The sequence below is a fragment of the Phodopus roborovskii genome, unplaced genomic scaffold (assembly GCF_943737965.1).
Source record: "Phodopus roborovskii unplaced genomic scaffold, PHOROB, whole genome shotgun sequence".
NCBI classification, from domain to species: domain Eukaryota; kingdom Metazoa; phylum Chordata; class Mammalia; order Rodentia; family Cricetidae; genus Phodopus; species Phodopus roborovskii.
The window spans coordinates 33722231-33742928 of NW_026126517.1; the positions used below are offsets into that span (position 1 = coordinate 33722231).

The 20698-nt window shown below is 40.2% G+C and overlaps 1 protein-coding gene across 1 annotated transcript in view; it reads left to right on the top strand.

Annotated features, from left to right (window-relative positions):
* Positions 1-20698, top strand: part of Ptpn9 (protein tyrosine phosphatase non-receptor type 9) — a 71974-nt gene that overhangs the window by 39573 nt on the left and 11703 nt on the right. Inside the window, exons 6-9 of the mRNA XM_051197530.1 lie at positions 5264-5374; positions 8335-8663; positions 15182-15275; positions 18784-18850. Of these exons, the coding sequence (XP_051053487.1) occupies positions 5264-5374; positions 8335-8663; positions 15182-15275; positions 18784-18850 (601 nt within the window). The remainder of the gene's footprint in view (positions 1-5263; positions 5375-8334; positions 8664-15181; positions 15276-18783; positions 18851-20698) is intronic.

Genomic DNA, 20698 nt, shown 5'->3' on the forward strand with positions numbered 1-20698 from the left:
ATCTGAGCTAGCCTGGGCTTCATAATGAGTTCTACACTTTAGCCTTGGCTACAAAGTAAGATTCAGACCTGCCTAAAGTACATAAAGAGTGAGATCCTTACACACACACACACACACACACACACACACACACACACACAAACACACACAAACATACTCACTCACTCACTCCTACACATACTCTAACCAAAACAATAACAAACTAAATAATTTAGAACACTAAAAAGGAAATAATGAATATGAAAAGTCACAGGCAAAGTCTTAGTTATAAGTGTCTCTTTTCCAGAGTTTTGTGGAACAATAATTAATAAATGCCTACCTATGGCAACTATGAAAAATGCCATCTGGCTGGTGACTTTCTAGACATGTATTGGCTGAACTCAGGATGAAATGTGTTTTGCATTTTACTTTATAGTGCTTGTAAGTTCATGTGGCCTATTAATATTCATGTAAAATTATGCACATGTAAAAGTCCTATATACATAGCTTCATAGTTTCTTACTCCTAAATCTTAGGCCTAGTGACTTGTTTTGTAAATGTATGTATCTGTGTTTGTGTAAAGGTGCACTTGTGTGCTTGTGTATATGGAGGAGAGCAGACAACCTTAGGTATTATCTTCAGGCATGCCCTCCACTTTTTTAGACAAAGTCTGTCATTGACCTGCAGTTTACCTGTTAGACTAGACTGGCTGTCTAACATGCCCCAGGGATCCTCCTGGTTCTGCCTCACCCCCTAGGATTACAAATGCAAGACACCACGATTAGCAATTTTGTGTTAGTTCTAGAAAATGAATTCAAATCCTTGTGGTTGTGGGATAAGCACATTACCACTTGAGCTATCTTCCCCAGCTATAAAGATATTTTTACACTTTGTATCTTAAAAGATACTGAGGCAGGACTGAGGATGTAGTTCAGCTGGTAGCAGAAGGGATTTCTTTTGATTCCAAGTACTTGGTATCAGGAGGTGGGAACTCGAGGATTAGAAGTTCAAGGTCATCTTTGGCTACATAGCAAGTTCTATGCCAGAATAGTTTTGTTTATTTATTTTTTCTGTTGCTGTGACAAAACACTATGATCAAAGCATGTATAAAAGAAAACATTTAATTGGGCTTCTGGTTTCACAGGATTAGAATCCATGATGGTGGAGTAAAAGTATGTCGGTAGTAACAACTGAGAGCTTACATCTTGTTCCAGTAGCCGGAGGGAAAGCACACTGGGAATTGTACCAGTCTTTTGAAACTTAAAAGCTTGCCCCCAGTAATCCACCTTCTCTAACAAGGCTTCATTTCCTAATCCTTCCAAACAGTTCCACCAACATGGGACTAGGTATTCAAATACATGAGCCTATGGGGGCCAATCTCATTTACACTACTAGAATGGGCTACATGAGACTATGTCTCAAACAACAGCCTCACTACACACACACACACACACACACACACACACAAAACCAACTTAATTACAATGTATAACTATTTAAAATGACTAGGGAAGATTAAATGACATAAAATAGATTGTGCAAGCCAGCTATGGAAGCAAGCACATGCTTATAATCTTATCACTCATGGTAGGAGGATCATGTGATCAAGACCACCCTGGACTACATGTCTCAGAAAACAAAAATAAAAAAATTCAAGTGAAATAACATAAATGTTCAGGAGCTGGGAGTGTAGCTCATTTGAGAGTATGTATTTGGCATTTGTAAGATGTGTTGTCGTGGGTTTGTAATATTATTAGTTGGGAAACTAAGGCAGAAAGATTGCCAAAAGTTTAAGGCTTGATTGGGCTACATATGAGTACCAGCCCAACCCAGCCTGGCTATTGACAAGACCCCATCCTCAACTAAGGTAAAATAATAAAACAAAAAAGTATTTGAACCAAATTATCCTAGTAGACCCAAGACTAACTGGAGCCAGAGGCAGAGATAGGCAGCTCTCTGTGAGTTCAAATCCAGGCAGTGGTCTTCAGCCAAAGCTCCAGGACAGCTGGAGCTACATGGGGAAACTGTCTCAAAACAGACAGACAATGACTAATTGGAAAGACAGAGAATCACAAGTGAAATTAAGTTAGGTTTATTCAAAATGGAAGAAAAATTAGGGTAGGGGAGTTTTAAAGCTTCAGTTGCCCTTTATTTTAGCCAATTATTGGCGACTATTCATTTATTTTGGATGTGTGCATTCATGTGTGTATATGGGAAGGCCAGGGATCAGCCCTAGGTGCCATTCTTGGGACATGTAGACCTTGTTTTTGAGATCTGGGTCTTTCCCAGGGACTTGGGCCTCACTGATTATTAGGCCAGGCTGCTAGCAGTGAGCCTCAGGATCCGTCTTGTTTCACCTATGCTGGTATTACATACCTCGGGTTTTTTTTTTTTTTTTTTTTTTCCTTTTATTGTTTTTTTCGAGATAGGGTTTGTCTGTGTAATAGCCGTGGCTGCCCTGGGAGTAGCTTTGTAGACCAGGTTGGTCTCGAACTCACAGAGATCCACTTGCTTCTGCCTCCTGAATGCTGGATTAAAGGTGCACACCACTACCTCATGGCTCACATGCCGGGGGTTGTATGTGTGTGTATTGGAGATTGAACTCAGGTCTGCCATACTTGTATGGTATGCACTTTACTGACTGAGCCATCTCAGTAGCCCCTGATTTCTTTTTCTTTCTTTCTTCTTTTTTTTTTTTTTTGTATACAGTGTTGTAAGAGTATGGTTTTTCTGCCTGCCGCCGCCCGGTCTTGTCCTGCTGTTGTGCCACTAGCCCCAAATAATACACAGAGACTCTGTATTTGATACAATGCTGTTGGCCCTGTTACTTGTTTCTTCTCGGCTAGCTCTGCCATAATTATTAACCCATTTCTGCTGATCTATGTACTTCTCTTACCGGGGAGCCGGCGGCCTACTGCTTTCTCCAGACTCTCCATCTTGACTCCTCCCTACTACTTCCTATTTCCTCCTTGTCTCCTAGTCCCTCCTATCTTCCTTTCCTATTGGCCAACAGTGCTTTATTATTAACCAGTATGAGAAACATACAGAATGACCTCTCCCATCATCTCCTCTTTTCTGTCTAAATAAAAAGAAGGGTTTTAACCTTAACATAGCAAAATATATTATACAACAGTTATCAAGTAAGACTCACAGTTAACAATATATAGTCCATTAACATTTAGTAAGATTTGAAGAAAATATTTCATCTTTTATTTTATCTTTGTGTGTCTAAAGTCTAAGTAACAAATCTTTAATCCTAACTAATGAAAGCTATAACCATAACTACCTGTCTTCAACTCCTTCAAAGACCACAGAAGGATAGTATATAAGCTCTAGAAATGACAGAGACATCTTGTCTTTTTAGTCACCCGAAGTTTTTCTGTAATCTTTTATCTTTAGCCCATAGGCCATAGTGTGTCTGACAGACTCTCCAGTAAAGCAGAAAACTTTAAACTGTCTTCTTTATTGGCAGTTTGTCAGTTACTTTTTTCCGTGTCCTGTATACTGTCTCGAAGACTCTTCCATGAAGTAGGATCTCTGTAGCAATGTCCATCTTGAATCAGGAGTCATTTTCCTGTGGGTCCTGTATGTCCAGTTTATACATCACAAAGTCAAACAGTCCAGACAAGAGCAGTATCTTGTCCAAATGGCTAGTCTTGCCATATTGGAAGCAAACTTCATAATGCATTTCTTCGATGTCCATCTTCCTTTCTGGTGTAGGTGGTATTGCCAAGAGCAATTATGTCTCTCTGTCATAAAAACCCTAAACCACTTTAAATGTCATATTCTGTAGGTCTTTGAAAGGTTTGAAGAATTCCTATCCATCTCAAATACATCTCTGTGTATCTTGAAAAACCTAACTAACTTAACTCTAAGCTTTGACTATCATAGGTAATTATCTATAATCTGTATTACATTATATTTCTATATAAACACAATACCTAAACAAGAGGAGAAATACACATCTCACAAAATTGACATTAAATTGTATCAATAAATGAAAATCGATTCCAAAACAAAGTGTATGTCTGTGGGCCAGAAGAGGGCGCTAGGCCTCGTTATAGATGGTTGTGAGCCACCATGTGGTTGCTGGGAATTGAACTCAGGACTTCTGGAAGAGCAGTTAGTGCTCTTAACCTCTGAGCTATTTCTCCAGAAACACCCCCCCCCCCCATTTCTTTTTACATGGGCACCCTGCTCCCAAGACAGGCTGCAATGTTAAAAAGTAGAATGGAACCAAACATTGTGGCTTAACAATGATGTGCTATCTTTATGTCTTGTATACATAAAATTATCTTGTTTTTCCCTGTAAAAGTAGTTTAAACTATTTCCTTTTCTGAGACCTCATTTATATTTATACACCCTAGATCATATTTATTTACTTATGTATTTGTGGTGTTGGGTATCAAACCTAAATCATGTGCATTGTAAGCATACACTGTCACTGAGCTGAGTTATACCTGCAAGCTAGATTGTATATATTGGTTTAAAAAGTAAACAAGTGAGCTGGGCTGTGGTGGCGCACACCTTTAGTCCCAGCACTTGGGAGGCAGAGGCAGGAGGATCTCTCTGAGTTTGAGACCAGCCTGGTTTACAGAATGAATGCCAGGGTAGGCTCCAAAGCTACATAGAGAAACCCTGCTTCAAACCCCCCCCCCAAAAAAAAAGTAAACAAGTGGAGAAAAGATTAAAATAGAAATACTATACATATACATACATATATATATACACACACACATAAACACATACACACTGATATTGAATTGAATGAAGATTATAAGCAAAAATGTTTATTTTATCTTCAGTTTATTAAAACCTAAGTTTTAATAAGTCCTTTTATAGAATGCATATGTATTTGCTGGCATGTGGTATGTGTAGGATAAACAGAAAAGTCAGGGCTTCTAGTTGGCTCAGTGGGTAAAGGGAGTTGCCATGAAAGCCTGGTGACTTGAGTTCAATACCCAGAATCCATACAGAGTTGAAAGCTGGAAACTAATCTCCATATGGACACTGGCGCCTGTGCACCCACTCACCAATAATACAAAATTTTATAAAAGAATAATTTTTGATCCATAAAGTGTATGGTTAACATGAATATAACATCATTTTAAAGGTAGATTAGCTTCTGATTTCTTTATTTCGTTTAATCACTTTCAACCTACCTGTTTGTCTGAATTAAGCTGTCAGGCTCCTCTGCTGACTGAGTGAGGAAGAGTGGAAAGAAGCCATACTTTGGGCCATACAAGTATTGTTGGGTTTAACCCCTCATGCATTTTCCCCGCAGGGAGCATTTCCGGCTCGTTTGAAGAAGGTGCTGATTGTAGGAGCACCCATATGGTTCCGAGTGCCCTATTCTATCATCAGCCTGCTTTTGAAGGACAAAGTCCGGGAGAGGGTAAGGCAAGCCAACCCTTCCTTATTGGAGGTAGATAGATACATTCTAGTCTCTGCTGGTGAACTCTTGCCAGTTAGTCTTCCGTCTTCAAAGAATTCTGGCTTATCTCCCAGAATGTTTTCTTCTTCTCTTATTATATTTACTCACATTTTCCATTTAGTCATTAGCTTGGGCAGAATAACTCTTTTACTGTCCATAAATTTGTTGTGGGTTAGAAAACGACAGTCTATTTGATTCTTGAGTAAAACTGTTAAACCAGTGTGTTCCGGAAGTGTTTTATTTTTAATTTATTTTAATAATTTATTTAACTTTATTTTATGTGCTTTGGTGTGAGGTATCAGACCCCCTGGAACTGGAGCTACAGACAGCTGTAAACTGCCATGTGGGTGCTAGGAATTGAACTTGGGTCCTCTGGAAGAACAGCTAGTGTTCCCAACCATTGAGCATTGAGCCATCTCTCCAGGCACCACACCCACCACAGTTTTTTTTTTTTTTTGGTGAAACTGTCCTGGCTGTCACTTTGGCCTAGAACTCACAGAGGTCCACTTGCCTCTGCCTTCTGAATGCTGGGATTAAACGTGTGTGCCACTACTGTCTAGCCTCCCAGAAGTATTTTGAGGATTATATGATTGCCAAAGTTAATTTAGTGCTGTGTAAGACACTGTTAATATTTGACAGTATTTAAAGGTTGGGGGTATCCAAGGGACTAGGTATAGTCTTCAACACCCCAAACCAAAACCAAGACCAGAAGCCAGCATTTAATATAATTATGCTACCTGAGCTGGTATTAGGCTTTATCTGGGCCTGAGCATGTAGCTTAGTAGTAGAATATTTGCCTAGCTTATAAAAGGCCCCTTGAGTCTGTCCCAGCAATGGGGGGGGGGGGGAATGGGAGGGAGAAAGGGAAGGAGGGACGGAGAAGACCAGAGAGACAGGCAGGTTTATTTACTGGAAAGTACTGTTAAGTCCTTTTGTGGTGGGGAGAGCTCTTACTGGTTATTAGAGTCTTTCTTCCTTCCTTCCTTCCTTCCTTTCTCTCTCTCTTTCTCTCTCTTTCTAAGATTTATTTATTTACTATGTATAGTGTTGCCAGATCTCATTATAGATGGTTGTGAACTACCATGTAATTGGTGGGGATTGAACTCAAAACCTCTGGAAGAACAGCCAGTGCTTTTAACCTCTGAGCCATGTCTCCAGCCCCTTTCTTCCTTTTCTTATTTGAGACAAGGTTTCATTCTGTACCTGAGGCTGGCCTGTGTTCTAGTAGGCATCACATTCATGGCAGTCTTCCTGTCTTAGACTTACAAGTAGTGGGATTGTAGGAGTCTACCACCATGCACATCTCTGGGTATTGTTTTTCATTAAAACAGTTTCTTTTTTTTTTTTCTTTTTTTTATATATAATTTTTTTATTTAATTTTATATAACAAAGTCCAATTAAATGAAAACAAACATTTATACACAATATTTGGGAATTTGGGTGTTGTTCTTTCCAAACTACTTCCTGCTGGTAAGGGGCGCTGTCTTGGGGGATTCGAAGAAGATTCAGATATCCTAGCTCTAGTCTGTAGGGCTGTTTTGTCCAGCTTAAAACAGTTTCTTATTGCTTCCATTTTTAAAATGTCCAAAATTATTACCTTTTTTATTCTTTTCCCTTAGACAGGGTTTCTCTATGTAATATTGGCTGTCTTGGAACTTGCTTTGTAGACCAAGCTGGCCTGAACTCAGAGATCCACCTGCCTCTGCCTCCCAAGTGCTGGGATTAAAGGTGTAAATCACTCCTGCCTGGCTAAGATCTGTTCTTTTTTTTTTTTTTTTTTCTTTCAACTTTACCTGTATGGATGTATAGCTGTGTGTGCCTGGAGTCATCAGAAGCCAGAGGAGGGCACTGGATGCCTTGGGATTGGAGTTAAAGCATGTGGATGCTAGGAATTGAACTGCACCTTAACTGCTTAACATCTCTCCATCTCTCATGACCTGGTTCTTTAAGAGGTAGAGGAGGAAAGGAGACAGCTGGAGTGGAGGTCTTAGTGGTTAAGAGCATGTACTCTAGCTGGGTTTCCGGCACCCAAGTTGGTTGGCTCCTCACTATAACTGCAATTCCAGGGATCCAGTGCCCTCTTCTGGCCTCCCATCATCTGCATGTGACAATTTAAAAAAATAATCAAGAAGAGGCACCAGAGCCAGGCAGTGGTGGTGCACACCTTTAATCCCAGCACTGGAGAGTCAGAAGCAGGAGAATCTCTGTGAGTTGGATGTCAGCCTGGTCTACAGAGTGAGTTTCAGGACAGGCTCCAAAGCTACATAGGAGAAAAACCAAAAACAAAAAGAAGAGGCACCAGCAAGGGGACAGACTTCCAGGAATAATATTCCTGTGCTACAGAGATTTTTAAGGAGAACTAACCAGGCCATCTTGGCCCAACATTTAAACAATATAGCAGAACCAAATAAGATTACTTATCTAGTGTTTTTCCTCGATTACCAATTCTAGGTGGCTTTGTCTTTCATAGAAATCAGTCTTTGAGGCTACTCATACCAAGCCATGAGTAAAATACAAGCTAAGAGACTTAGAACAGGTCAAGTTAGTATGGGATTGACAAAAGAAGTCATTACCTATGTATTCTTAGCTTCCAAAAGGAAGAGTCGTAGCAGACAGAGATGGCACTGAAAAGCCTTGTTGCCAATATGAAGCCTCTGTTCACTATCTCTTGTTTCAGAAGAGAAATAGCATGGACTCTAATTTTAGGAGTGAAGTTGAAAGACATTCTGGGGATTCAAACTTAACTATCTGAGGAATTCATAGGATTTTTAATCCAAAGCAGATAAAATTCATTCTGTTTATTTCAAGTATGCACTCATCTGGTTTTTCAAGTCTAATATAAGCCCATTTGTTTTTATCTTGTCTGTATGCTTTCTGACCTATAGCCCCAGTATTCAGTGTAGCTCTTTGTGTCTTTACAGATTCAGATATTAAAGACATCCGAAGTTACCCAGCACCTGCCTAGGGAGTGCCTTCCAGAAAATCTGGGTGGGTACGTCAAAATTGACCTCGCCACTTGGAATTTCCAGTTCCTGCCCCAAGTGAACGGACACCCAGATCCCTTCGATGAGATCATCCTGTTTTCCCTACCTCCTGCCTTAGACTGGGCTTCAGTACATGTTCCAGGTCCCCATGCCATGACTATCCAAGAGTTGGTAGACTATGTTAATACCAGGCAAAAGCGGGGCATATATGAGGAGTATGAAGACATCCGTCGTGAGAATCCTGTTGGCACTTTCCATTGTTCCATGTAAGTAGGAGAGGTTTGGGTCAACTATCAGTTAACAATGTGCTTCTGGCAAGTGATGACTGCAGCTGCTCTAATACCTCAGTTCCTTTATAGAGGCTTTCCCTGGCATTCAGAGGCTTCACGGGAAGGCCAAACATGGTAGTGTATGCCTTTATTCCCAGTATTTGGAAGATAGGTGAAAGTGAATTTGTGAGTTGTTCTATATAGTGAGCTCTAGGCCAGCCAGGGTAACATTTAAAACAAACAAACAAATAAAAAGCTTCACAGGGAGATGGTTAAGTGGGTGAGAGCACTTGCTCTGCAACATGAGGATTTTAGTTCAAATCTCCAGCACCCACATAAAACACTAGGCATGGCTGCACTTGGATATAAGGCCATCATTGCTGGGGCAGACACAGGCAGATCCTGAGCTCTCATGATCAAGGCAATGTGGTGAAGTATTTCAGATGAAGATGAAGACACCTGATATCCTGCTTTGCCTTCTGCATGTACTTTCATAGGCGTGTATACTTCTGCACTCGGGTGCACTCAACACACATGTACTAACATACACAAAAAAAACTTCACAGTCATTTTAGTAGTTTTGTCTAGAGTTGTTACTTTCTGCTTTGTGCTTGTTGTTCATGATTTATGCTTTCAAACTTCTGGTGGTCTTTGGTACCAATAGAGAAACTTTGTAATGATGGATATATCTTTATATATTTCTTCCCTCTTTTTTCTTTCTTATTTACTTACTCACTTATTTATTATTGATTTGTTAGTTCATTCGTTCATTCATTCATTCATTTGGAACAGTGTAACCCTGGTGGGCTTGAAATTCACTTTCTAGACCAGACTGGTCTTCAACTCACAGAGGTCCTCCTGTCTCTGCCTCTGGAGTGCTGGTCTTACTATGGGCATGTACCACTATGGTAAGCTTGGATATTTTCTTGAAATGAAAATTCTATGCAAGAAGGGCCCAAAATGTAATAAAATGGTAGATCTTGTCATGAGGGGGTACAAGAATTCCATGACAGAAAGAAAGAAGAGTTGCTTCTTAGGAATTTAACCACTTAGGACTTTGCTTCTACCCAGATTCTACCATAAAATCATCTTGCTAGTTTATCACTCTGATTCATGACTTGATGACTACAGATGCAACATGGAGCATGTCTCTACCTTTTGTTTTGGAGTGTATTTTTTTTTTTTTTTTTTTTGTTGTTGTTGTTTTGTTTTTAATTGCTTTAGAGCCTGTCCTGGAACTCTTGTAGACTAGGCTGGACTCGAACTCACAGAGATCTGCCTGCCTCTGCCTCCTGAGTGCGTATGCCACCAATGCCCAGCCCTAGTGTGTGTTTCTTATGTGTGTATTTGAGTGTAGTTGTATCTGTGTATCTGTGAAGTCCAATATTTGATATTGGGTGTTTCCCACAATTGTTCTTTACCTTATTTATTTATTTAAAATAATCACTTTTGTTGTTGTTTTGAGACAAGATCCTAGTATGTAGCCTTGGCTGGCCTGGAACTAACCAAAACAGGGTGGCTAAACAGAGATCCCTCTATCTCTGACTCTGATTAAAGGAGTACACCATCACACCTATACAGCCTTACCATTTTTAATTTTTTAAATTATTGTATTTTATATGCCTGAGTGTTTTGCCTGCATGTATGTTTGTTCACTCCATGCCTGAAATGCTCACAGAGGCTGGTAGAGGGCATCAGATCCTTGGGTGCTGGAGTTAGAGACGAATGTGAGCCATCATGTGAGTGCTGTTTGAACCTGGGTTCTCTGGAAAAGAACCACTACTAGTACAACCAGTGTTCGTAACTGCTGAACCATCCCTCCAGCCCTTTACAATGATAATTAGCTGTTTTTCTTCTACTAGTGAGCTCTGTTTGTTGAAAATTAATCCTGCTGTCTCAGTGAGCTTTTGGTTTAAATTCCTTCTGTAAAGGACACTTGTTTTCCTTCTCTATACCTTAGTTTTTCTGTGCATAATATGTGGCTGTTAGATGTTTACCTTCCCTGAAATGTTTTAGGAATCCATAGTTCCCCTCAGAATTCTTGTTAAGTTTAGAAGTGGTCTGTGAAGAAAATGCCAAAGTTAGAGGGAAAATAATGAGTTAGTAAACTGAGCAGACCATTGAGAAAGAAGCCAGTAAGTAAAGCAAGAATGCTAAAGAATAGTGGGATGGTTCAGCAGTGAAGTTGCTTGCCGTCAAGCCTGATGAGTTTGATTCCTGGGACCCACATGTTAGAAGGAGAAAACTGACTTCTCTAAGTTGTCCTCTGACTTCCACACATGCACACAATGCACTGTGTAGTCTGTCTCTTTCTTCTCCCACCCTACAATAACATCAATAATAGATAAAATAAAGGTAAAAGAATGAAAAGGAGACACTGGGGCTGAGTTTTATGGTTGAACTCTGTTTGGAATTGGTGAGGCCTTGGATTTGATTCTTAGCACTGTTTAGAAGAGGAAACAAAGGGAAAACAGGGCATATATTAAGAGGGGGAAACATTATTTTTTCTAGCAACCTCTTTTCTATGTGCTGAAGATCTCTGTTTATACAGTTTCCCCCCATAGGTGTCCTTGAACATACTATGTATCTCAGGCTATCCTAAAATGGTGACCCTCCTGTGTAATCTCCTAAGTGCTGAATCTCTCTTAAAAACTACCATGTATGACTTTCCCCATAGCTACTCCCACCCACCCTTTTCATTCTTTTCCTACTCCATAGGGTCTCACCTAGCCCAGGCTGCCCTAAGACTTGCTCTATAGCCAAGGATGACCCTGAACTTGTGATATTTCTGCCTCTATTTCCTGTATGCTGGGATAGATAGGGTGTGCATCACTATCTTCAGTTTCCTCAGTAGGAATCCAGGAAACAGCTTGGGAGCAGGGAAAAGTAATATACTTTGGGGGGATTTAAGATTTTGATGTAGGGTGGGTGGTGGTGATGCACATCTTTGATCCCAACACTCAGGAGGCAGAGACATGTGCATCTCCATAAGTTCAAGGCTGGCCTGGCCTACAGAGAGGGTTCCAGGACAGCCAGGGCTACACAGTGAAACCCTGTCTCCAAAAACAAAAAACAAACAAAGAAAACAAACAGATTGATGTAAGTGCCCCTGCAGTTACTTATTGCCTCAAGTAGGTTTTGGTTGTCTGCTTGTACCATTCAAACTGCCTGCTATTTTAGAATCTAGTTTGATGAAAGAACTTCACAGTTTTGCCTTTTTATTGAACTGTGGAGCCCTTGCTTGATGATCTAGAACCCATAAACCTGACCAAAGCTCCTGACCTTTCCTTCTCCAACCAGGTTCTAGTAAAACTATCTACACAGAGCAAACTATATCTTTCTAAGAATTCTGGATTGTGAAGTAAATTATAGAGTGTTCATAATTGCTCAAAACTTCTATAGAATTTTTTAATTAAAGATACTTTGGGCAGTTTTTAAAAATTTTAATTAAAATATCTGATTTTTAGTTTTTAAACTAATTTTATTTTATTTAAGAAAATGTGGTTATCTGACTGAGAATGCCCTCCATAGGCATTGGTGCCCAGTTTGTGGATCTGTTTGGGAATGGTTAGGGAGTGTGGCCTTGTTTGAGGTTGGCTTTGAGGTTTCAAAAGACTTTGCTATTGCTAGTGTGTCTCTTTGCCTCTACTTGTCATTTGACATGTGAGCTCTCTGCTGTTTCTGCCACTTTGCCTCTGTTCCACCATCATTGACTCTAACCCTCTGGAAACATAAGCCCAATTAATTAAACTCTTTCTTTTATAAGTTGTCTTGGTCATAATTTTTTATCACAGCAATACAAAAGACACTAAAACAGACAGGGTCTCTTTACATAGCCCCCGCTGTCTTGGAATTCACTGTACAACAGGCTGGCCTTGAATTCATAAAGATCTGCCTGCCTCTGCCTCCTGAGTGCTGGGATTAAAGGTGTACACCATCATGTCCAGCTTCTAATAGAATTTTGGAAGAGGGAAAATGATGTGTTAGTAACTGAGAAGAGGCAATTCTCTCGTGTGTGTGTGTGTGTATGTGTGTGTGTGTTATATCTCTATAAGATATATATGTGTCTGTTTTGTTTTATTTATATACATATCTGTGTAGTTTGTGTGTTTGTGTGTATATATTTGGAAAAATGAATTAGCAGTTAAAAGCACTTGCTGCTCTTCCAGAGGATCACAGGTCAGTTCCTAGAACGCACATGGGTCAGCTCACATATAACTGCCCATAATTCCAGCTCCAGGGGATCCAATACTCTTCTGGCATGTGCAAGCACCCATACACATACAGCATGTAATCACATAGACACATACACATAAAATAAAAATAAATCCTTGGGGGCAAGAGAGAATGCCTCAGTAGTTAAAAGGTATTGTGGAATGGGTATGAGTTCACTGGTCCATGGAAGAAGACAAAAGGACGATTTTAGCCTTTCCAGCTACAGGGGAACTCAGACTGGGCTGAGACAACCTTCCTTAGCCACCGTCTCTTTTATTGTTGTTCAATTTGCACCTTTAGCAAGTCAGTTTCCCATAACTAAAACCCCTTATCTAAGTAGCCCAAAGGGACAATGCCAAATGCAAATTTTCTTTTTAAAAATTTTATTTATTTGTGTGTATTTTTAGGTTTGAGTGCTGTGTCTGCATGTATGCCTTTATGCCAGAAGAAGGCATCGAATCCCATTAATGGATGGTTGTGAGTCACCATGTGGTTGCTGGGAATTGAACTCAGGAACTCTGAAGAGCAGCTAGTGCTCTTAACTTCTGAGTCATCTCTCCAGCTCCCAAATGCAAATTCTTGATCAAGGAATACTATATAGTTTGCTGGGTTTTTCCCAAACCAAGGGTTTTGAACCCCTAGGAAACTCTCAGATAAGACTTCAAACACAGGGTTCTGGAGACAGGGTAGCAATCACAAAAAGCAGATTAAAGCTAGGTGTAAACACTCTGGAGTCAAACCGGCTGTGGGGATGTGCAGTGGCTCTTCCTACAAAGGACTCGCTGCTGCAGTAAGGACCCGAGTTCCATATCTAGCACCCACATGTTGGCTCCAAACTGTGTGTGGTTCTTATTCCAGGGGATCAGACATACACATGATGCATACACATGCAGACAAACACTCATGAAAGTTAAAGAAACTTTCTTTGGCCAGGTGGTGGTGCACACCTTTAGTCATACTACTCAGAAGGCAGAGACAGGCAGGTTTCTATGAGTTCAGAGCTAGTCTGGTCTGCATAGTAAATATTCCAATAGCCAAGACTACATGGAGAATACCTGCTTTGAACACCCCCCCCTCAAAAAAAAACCCTCAAACAATTTTTATTGGGACAATTGTATATGCATTTATAAGGACATGATGCAGATCATATGTAGACTTGCCAATTTGCCTATAGTTATAGTTTTCAAAACAGATATAACAGCCAGGATGTTGATATTGATAGTCACTGACCTTATCCAGATTTTTCCAGTTTTACTTTGTGTATGTGTGTGTTGTTTGTATTTAGTTTTGTCATGTTTTGTAGGTCTTTGTCTCACCATATTTAAAATATAGCCAGCCTTATCACCATAAGTCTCCCACTTATTGCTCTTTAAATTTTTCATTTTGTTATTTTAAGACCGGTTTTCTTTGTATTGATTTAGAGCCTGTCCTGAAACTAGTTCTGTAGACCAGGCTGGCCTCAAACTCACAGAGATACACCTGCTTCTGCCTTTCGAGTGCTGAGACTAAATGTGTGTGCCACCAACACCCGACTAAAAAAAAAATTATTTTATTTATTATGTGTATATGGTTATTTTTGCCTGTGTATATGTGTGTTTCTGTGTACCATGTGTGGGCAGTGCCCTTGGAGGTCAGAAGAGAGCAGTGGGTCCCCAAGGAATGGATCTAGAAACAGTCCTGGCAGTTAGTAGGTGCCAGTAATCCAGCCTGTGTTCTCTGGAAGAACAGCCAGTGTTCTCAACTACTGAGCCATCTCCTCAGCTTCCTTACTGTCCTTTAATTAGTATACCTGGCATTTCTTTTTAAAGATAGATTTATTTAATGTACATTAGGTTTTTGCCTGCGTGTATATCTGTATGAGGGTGTCATATCTCCTGGAACTGGAGTTATAGACAGGCAGTTGTACGTACATCCAGCTTATGCAGTAACTAAAGATCCAACCAGTGTATTCTGCATAGTAAGCAAGTGATTCCAACTGAGCTACACCCCCCCCCAGCCCTCCAACAATATAGTCTATTATTATATATGGATGGTCTAGATAAGTTTTTAATTTTTAATCAATAATATCATCTAAATAAATTTTTTTTAGAACCAAGTAGTACACAGCAAAAAGCAATAAGAGTTGAGGATATGCAAATCATTCTTTTACAGAGCTACAGCCCTATCTTTTTTATTTATTTTTACAGAAGGAGTCTTGTATAGTCCTAGCTGTCTTGACATTCTCCATGTAGCTAAGAATGACCTCAAACTCCTGATCCTCACACTTCTCTTTATTTTGACTTGCCTCTTATTTTCTTCAGGTCTCCCGGAAACCTGGAGAAAAACCGATATGGAGATGTTCCCTGCCTGGACCAAACAAGAGTGAAGCTGACAAAACGAAGCGGCCACACTCAGGTAGATAGATAGGTGCCATTGTTTCCTCAGCACCCTCGGGAAAAAGGCTCTTCCAAAGGTGAAACTTAGTACTGTGCTGTAGGTGGATGACATGGACTCCAAAGCCAGAGAGACAAGTTTTGGTTCTGATTTTATTATGTAGTAGTCTGTGGCTGTGTGTGTTACCATACTGAAGAGAAGAAGTGAAGGTTTTGTGAATGCTGATACTCTGGTATATTATGCATCCCTCTTCCTCCTCCCCCTCTCCTCTTTCTCTTTCTTGGTTGTGAGCCTAGCCTTTAAAGGCTGAGTCATCTCTCCAGCCCTCTTCTTTCTCTTTTAAGTCAGGATCTTACTATATTGTTCTGCCTGTCCTGGAACTTGTTATATAGACCAAGGTGGCTTTAACTCGCAAAAATTGGCCTAGGGGTGGTGGTGCATACCTTTAATAGCAGCACTTGAGAGGCAGAGGCAGGCGGATCTCTGTGAGTTCTAAGACAGCCAAGGCCATGTAGAGAGAACCTGTCTTAGAAGAAGAAAAAAAAAAAAAAAAAGAACAGGTGAATGCCATCATGCGGTTTTTATAGTTTGTGTATGTGTACATGAGTACATGTGAGAGTGCCTGTGAGGAGATCAGAGGACAACTTTTGAGAGTTGGTTCTCTGGGTTGAATTCCTCCTCAGACCTTGTGGTAAGTACATTTATTATCTTGACAGCCCAATTACAGATTTTTGGTTTTGTTTTTTTCAGTCAGGATCTTACTATGTAGCTTTCTCTGGCCTGGAACTTGCTTTGGAGACCAGGCTGGTCTTGAATGTGTAGAGGTCTGTCAGCCTCTGCCTCTTCAGAGTGCTGGGATTAAAGGCATGGTCCACCATGTGTGACTAAATCTTTTTTTTTTTTTTTTTTTTTTAAATATTTAGTTATGTATACGTGTGCACATGAAGGTCAAAGAACAACTTTCAGGAGTTATTTGTCTCCCGCCAGGTGGGTTCAGGGGATCAAACTCAGGTGATATTTGGTGTAAAGGTCTTTACTAAGCCTAAATTTTCTATCTAACTACTTTTTTTTTCTATTAATCTTTGTAATTGTAAACAAAGCATTCATGGTGTAGTTGGGAGACTGAGGCAGGAGAACGGCAAGTTCTTTACTAGTTTGAACTAAAGAGTTTGTAACCCACTTGGGCTGTATAACAAGACCCTCTGAAAGAAAATAAAATGTAGAGTAAAATTAACCAAACCCTGGGCTGGTTAGATGGTTCAGCAGGTCAAAGCACTTGTTGCCAAGCCTGACAACCTCACTTTGATGTCCAGAATCACATGGTAGAAGGGGAAAAATGACTTCTGGAGTTGTCGTTTAACCTTCGTATATGTGCTGTGGTACACATGTTTGTGTGAGCACACACAGAGGTAAATGTGAGGGGCAAAAAATGTAATCAAATAATTCCTTATTCCCCACAAATTAGCATTGGATATAGTCTCTCTTTCAAAGTAAAGGAAATTAAGAGCATCTGTTTAACAAGACTTACATTATAAAGGCTTGATATTTTAGCCCTTATTTTGTTTGAGGATAGTTTTAAGAAAAGTGGTTGCTCAAGGTTTCCGATTTTCTTGACCCTTCTCTTTTAGGCATTCATAGCCCTGCCCAGGATTCTTGCACAGTTTTTTTTTTTTTTTTTTTTTTTTTTTTTTCTACTTCCCTAACAGTTAGCTAAGCTGCTTCCTCACAGTACTGCCGAAATTGTTGAAATTTTCCTAATACATTCTATTATCTTCAGGAGTGGGGTATAATGATTGAGTTGGGTTTCTTGAGTCCAAAATACCTGTCTTTACCTGTTTGGTGGACTGGTCTGTCACCAGTGTACAGAACAGTGCTTAGCAAGTTTTAAGAAATATTTGTGAGTGACTCCCTGTATACCAGGAGATCATATAGTCACCTGTATATAAATGCTGGTATTGGAATATGCTGTGAATGGGTATATTCACAGGTACTTAGAATGAGTAAATCCCAGTATATGGGATGACTGTAGTTATCATGTAGTTAATCTGAAGATCATTACCCAGTTTGCAGTTCCATTGCTACAAACAATACCAGCAGCTGTTTTCACAGTAAGTGGAAATTTATGTCCCTGCCCTTGAGTTTTCTTTTTTTTATGTTTTTATGTTGTTTTTTCTTTTTTCTTTTGTTTTGTTTTGTTTTTTTTTTTTTTTCTTGAAGTAGAATATTGTTAAATAGCCAGGCTGGCTTCCTTTCTTAGTGTCTAGAATTTTGGTTCAGAGGCATTTACCACAATACCAGCTTTGATTATTTGCTGACTTATTTGTTTATTGGGAGGGTACCTATAAGCCCCGTTGTCCTCAAATTTACGATGTAGTTCAGGGTGACCTTGAACTCCTGCCTGTAGCTCTTAAGGGCTAGGATTACATGTACACACCATCGTGTGCAGGTTTTGTTTGTTTATGATGCTGAGGACTGAATCCAGGGCATCATGCCTGTTATGTTGTTTGTTTGTTCATTTTGTTTTCTGTAGTTTTAGGGTTGTATTAGTTTGTTCTTCTGTTGCTATGATAAACACTGACTTCAAAGAACTTGAGGAGAAGAGTTTGACTTGTGTTTCCTTGTACAGCCCATCATCAGGGGAAGCCAAGGCAGGAACCGGATGCAGCAACTACAGCAGAGACCATGGAGGGAATGCTCTTTACTGGCTTGTTTGATTTCTTCTGAGAACTTAAATCATCTTAATGCCTTTCTTTGGGTCTTTGCTCTATTTTGAGATGGTTTGTTTTTAAAGAGAGGATCTCACTATGTAGCTATGTTGGCTTAGAACTTACCATTGTAGCCAGGGTGGCCTTTGAACTTGTTGTGATCCTCCAGCCTCTGCCACTTTGAGTGCTGGGATTGCAGGCATAACACTATGTAGGACTTAATTTTTGTGTATGATTTAATGAATGGGCCACTATGATATGCTATCTACCTTCTGTCTGTCTGTCTACCCACCCACCCACCCACTCACCCACCTACCTACCTACCCACCTCTCTGTCAATCATCTATCTAGTTCTACTACATTTGCTGGAGTGAAACCAGTTACCCACAGAAGCCCTCTCCCACTCAGCTATACCCCTGACTTTTTACTCCCTTTCATTACCAATAAAGGTAACTCACATTTTCCCCCAATGTTAAATTGGCCCTATTACTTTTTTTTTTTTAATATTTATTTTTATTTTACATATATTGGTGTTTTGATACGGTGTTGCGTCCTCTGGATCTGGAGTTACAGCTGCCATGTGATTGCTGGGAATTGAACCTGGGTCCTCTGGAAATCCAGTCAGTGTTCTTAACCACTGAGTCATCTAGCCTCCAGCCCTGTTACTTTTCTTCCCCCTTCCCCCCGTCCTGTTACTTTTCATTTTCTGTTTGACAGGAAGAGAATATCCACACCTTGCATTGAACTTACCCAGCATATACATCATTTTGTGAGCCAAATGATGTATTCATGCACTTGCAATAATGTTTCCCTTTTATTATTAGACAGATTACATCAATGCCAGTTTCATGGATGGCTACAAGCAGAAGAATGCTTATATTGGTACTCAAGGTAAGCTATTTTAGCCTTACATGTTGATTTTTGTACCACCTGAATATGGTTCCTTATTTCAGATGATTTCTAGTTTTAATTAATAATATTCATGTGAGTGGTCTGCATTTAAGTCTGTGTACCATGTGCATGCCTGGTGTATGCAGAGAACAGAAGATGGTGTCAGATCTGGACCAGGATCTGGAGTTACAGGTGGTTGTAAGCTCCCATATGGGTGCTGGGAATCACATGTTCTTCATCACTGAGCTCTCTTTCCAGTCACATGTCCAGCTTTTATGTAGGTACTAAGATCCAAACTCTAGTACTCAGGACTGAGCAACAATCATATTACCTATTGAGCCATATTTACAGCCTCCAAATGATCCCTCCCCCCTTTTTTGTTGTTGTTTCACAGTGTAGCCCTAGCTGTCCTGGAACTTGCTTTGTAGATGAGGCTGGCCTTGAACTTAAGAGCTCTCCCCATCCTCTGCCTTCCCAGTGTTGGGATTAAAAGCGTGCAGTACCATACCCAACTCAGATGGCATCTTTTTTTTTTTTTTTACTAATTTTTTACATTCCAATCCCAGTTCCCCCTCTGTCCTTTGCTTCTGCACCCCACCCCATATACTCCTCAGAAAGAGTAAAAGCCTCCCCTAGGAAGTCTATTAAGCCTGACCCATGATCTCATTGAATCAGGTCCAGGCACCTCCCCACCCCCGAAATTCCTGTGTCCAGGCTGGGCAAGGTATCTCTCCATATAGAATGGGCTCCACTACATCTGTTTGTGCATTAGTGTTAGATCTTGGACCGACTGCCAGTGGCCTCATATGTTGTCCCGGCTGCACCATGGTCACCTATATTAAGGGAGTCTAGTTCAATCTTGTGCAGGTACCCATTTGTCAGACCTGAATCAGTGATCTCTCACTAGCTCGGGTCAGCTGATTCTGAGGATTTCCCCATCATGGTCTTGACTGCTTTGTTCATATTATTGCTCCTCCCTCACTTTGATTGTACTCCAGGAGCTCAGCCCAGTGGTTAGTTGTGGATTTCTGCATCTGCTTCTATCTGTTTCTGGAAGAGGGTTCTAGCTTCTCTGGCGTTGTGGATTGTAGGCTGGGTATCCTTTGCTTTATGTCTGGTATCCACTTATGAGTGAGTACATATTATTTGCCTTTCTGGTTCTGGGTTACCTCACTCAAAATGTTTTTTTTTTTTTTTCTAGTTCTGTCCATTTGCCTGTGAATTTTTGGATGACATTGTTTCTTACCTCTGAGTAGTATACCATTTTTTTGTTGCATTCTTCAGTAAAGGGGCATCTCTACATAGTTGAGCAGATGTCTTGTGGTGCGAGTGTGCCTCCTTTGGGTATATGGCCAAAAGTGGTATTGCAGGGTCTTTGAGGTAGGTTGATTCTTAATTTTCTGAGAAACCACCATACTGATTCCCACAGCAGCTGTACAAGTTTTCACTCCCACCAGCAATGGAGGAGTGTTCCCCTTTTTCCACATTCTCTCTAGGATAAGCTGTCATCGGTGTTTTTTATCTTAACCATTCTGATTGGTGTAAGATGGAATCTCAAAGTTGTTTTGATTTGCATTTCCCTGATGACTAAGGATGTTGAGCATTTCCTTAAGTGTCATTCTGCCATTTGAGATTGTTCTGTTGAGAATTCTGTTTAGATCTGTATCCATTTTTTAATTGGGTTATAGGGTAGTTTGATTTGGTTTCTTGAGTTCTTTGTATATTTGGGAGATTAGCCCTCTGTTAGATATGGGGTTGGTGAAGATGGCATCATTTTTTAAGGAAATGTGTTGTCACCACTAAAATCCCAGTCTTTCATAAAGTTTAGTAGTTGAAGAGAACAGATAA